This window comes from Arachis ipaensis, chromosome B06 (genome assembly GCF_000816755.2).
Source record: "Arachis ipaensis cultivar K30076 chromosome B06, Araip1.1, whole genome shotgun sequence".
Classification (NCBI taxonomy): domain Eukaryota; kingdom Viridiplantae; phylum Streptophyta; class Magnoliopsida; order Fabales; family Fabaceae; genus Arachis; species Arachis ipaensis.
In genome coordinates, this window is record NC_029790.2 from 23,037,602 (window position 1) to 23,039,312 (window position 1,711).

General features: G+C 39.5%; 1 protein-coding gene across 1 annotated transcript; it reads left to right on the plus strand.

Annotated features, from left to right (window-relative positions):
- Positions 216 to 1,430, plus strand: LOC107646682. The gene has a single exon (XM_016350850.1). It carries the CDS (start codon positions 216 to 218, stop codon positions 1,428 to 1,430), a length of 1,215 nt encoding a protein of 404 aa, XP_016206336.1.

Sequence of the window (1,711 nt, forward strand, 5' to 3'; positions counted from 1 at the left end):
ACAATATGTACTCCCTGGTACTCAGTGGTTCATTTTCAATTTTAGGTTTTGTATTTGTTCATATGACAAATCTACTGAGTCTTCTTCTTCCGCCTCAATATTATTTTCTTCACTAAAATCAGATCTAGACCTCGATTTCTTCATAGTGCGGTGAGCGTGGAAGATCGTGAAAGAGGTAAAGTTTTAGCCACAAATACAGTATTGAGTTAGCATCAATGGCCGACACTCCTTCCGACCTAATGTCTGGGGGAAATCACGGGTCACATGAGAACCAGGAGCTTTCAGCTGGTGAGCTTCGAAATCTAGCTCGCATTCTAAGCCAACTCTCGAGTTTGCAGCCACAGAGCGCGAAATCGAGTACCAATCTGCTTGCGGATCCAGCAAGTGTTTACTTCCTACATCCAGGTGAGAATCCTGGAGTTTCTATTGTCCCAATTGTGCTGAATGCTAAGAACTACAATTCCTGGTCAAGAGCTATGAAATTAGCGCTGAAATCAAAGAATAAGATAGGCTTTGTTGATGGAACCATTGTGAAACCAGATAAAAATGATCCTGCATATATAGCATGGGATAAATGTAATACTTATGTTGTTTCTTGGTTAAATCTATCATTGAGTGCTGAGATTGCACATAGTGTTGTTTGGAATGAAACTGCTGTAGATTTGTGGCTTGATTTGAAGCATAGGTATTATCATGGAGACAGATACAGGGTTGCTGAATTAGAAGAAGAGTTGTATGCTATGAAACAAGGGAATCTAAGCATAACAAATTATTTTACCAAGTTTAAGGCTATTTGGGAAGACATTGACAGTTTCAAACCAGTTCCACAATGCAAGGAATGCTATGAAAAATGTGACTGTGGCTTAGGAACCATGAGAGATTATCGAGATGAAACTTATGCAGTGAGATTTTTAAGAGGATTGAATGAACAGTATGGGACTGTGAGATCCCAAATCATGCTGATGAAGCCTCTTCCAGACATCAATGAAATTTTTTCTTTACTTATTCAGCAAGAGAGACAGTTTAATGGATCAGATTTGGAGACTCAGAACTTTACAGCTTTGGCCAATTCAATTCATAATTTCAACAATAATTCAAGCAGTGTTTCTAGAGGAAGAGGACGAGGAACCCGTGGAGGTAGAGGTGGAAGAGGAGGAAGAAATTCAGCACCTAAGATCTGTTCTTATTATCACAAGGCAGGGCATCTTGTGGATACTTGTTACCACAAACATGGATTTTCACCTCATCTACAGAGGCAGAAATGGCCACGAGAGACTAGCAACGGAGCTATGGCTAATCATGTTGTTGCTGGAATTGAAGAGAGCAGTACCAACAATATCAAGCAGGACAAGGAAGCTGATGGTCAATCCCAATTCAATCAGAGTTTGAGAGATGCACTGATTACCTTTCTTCGGCAGGAGTGTGCATAGTCATCTCAAGGAGCAAGTGTGAGAGATGTCAATCAATCAAATGCAGGAAGTTGAGGTATACCTTTAGAGACTTATACACTTTGCATGAGCTCTCATATTGCACGATTATTGTCAGTAAAAATCTTTTTCTCAAATTCTTGGGTGCTTGATACAGGAGCTACTGATCATGTATCACACTCATTGCATTTTTTTACAAATTTTAGACATATTAGGCCGATTCTGGTAAAATTACCAGATGGAACACACACAACTGCAACTATAAATGAAACTATGGTATTTTC

What these genes read in the sequence shown, in the direction of transcription:
- LOC107646682 (XM_016350850.1), top strand. Translation starts at nt 216, where the DNA reads ATGGCCGACACTCCTTCCGACCTAATGTCTGGGGGAAATCACGGGTCA.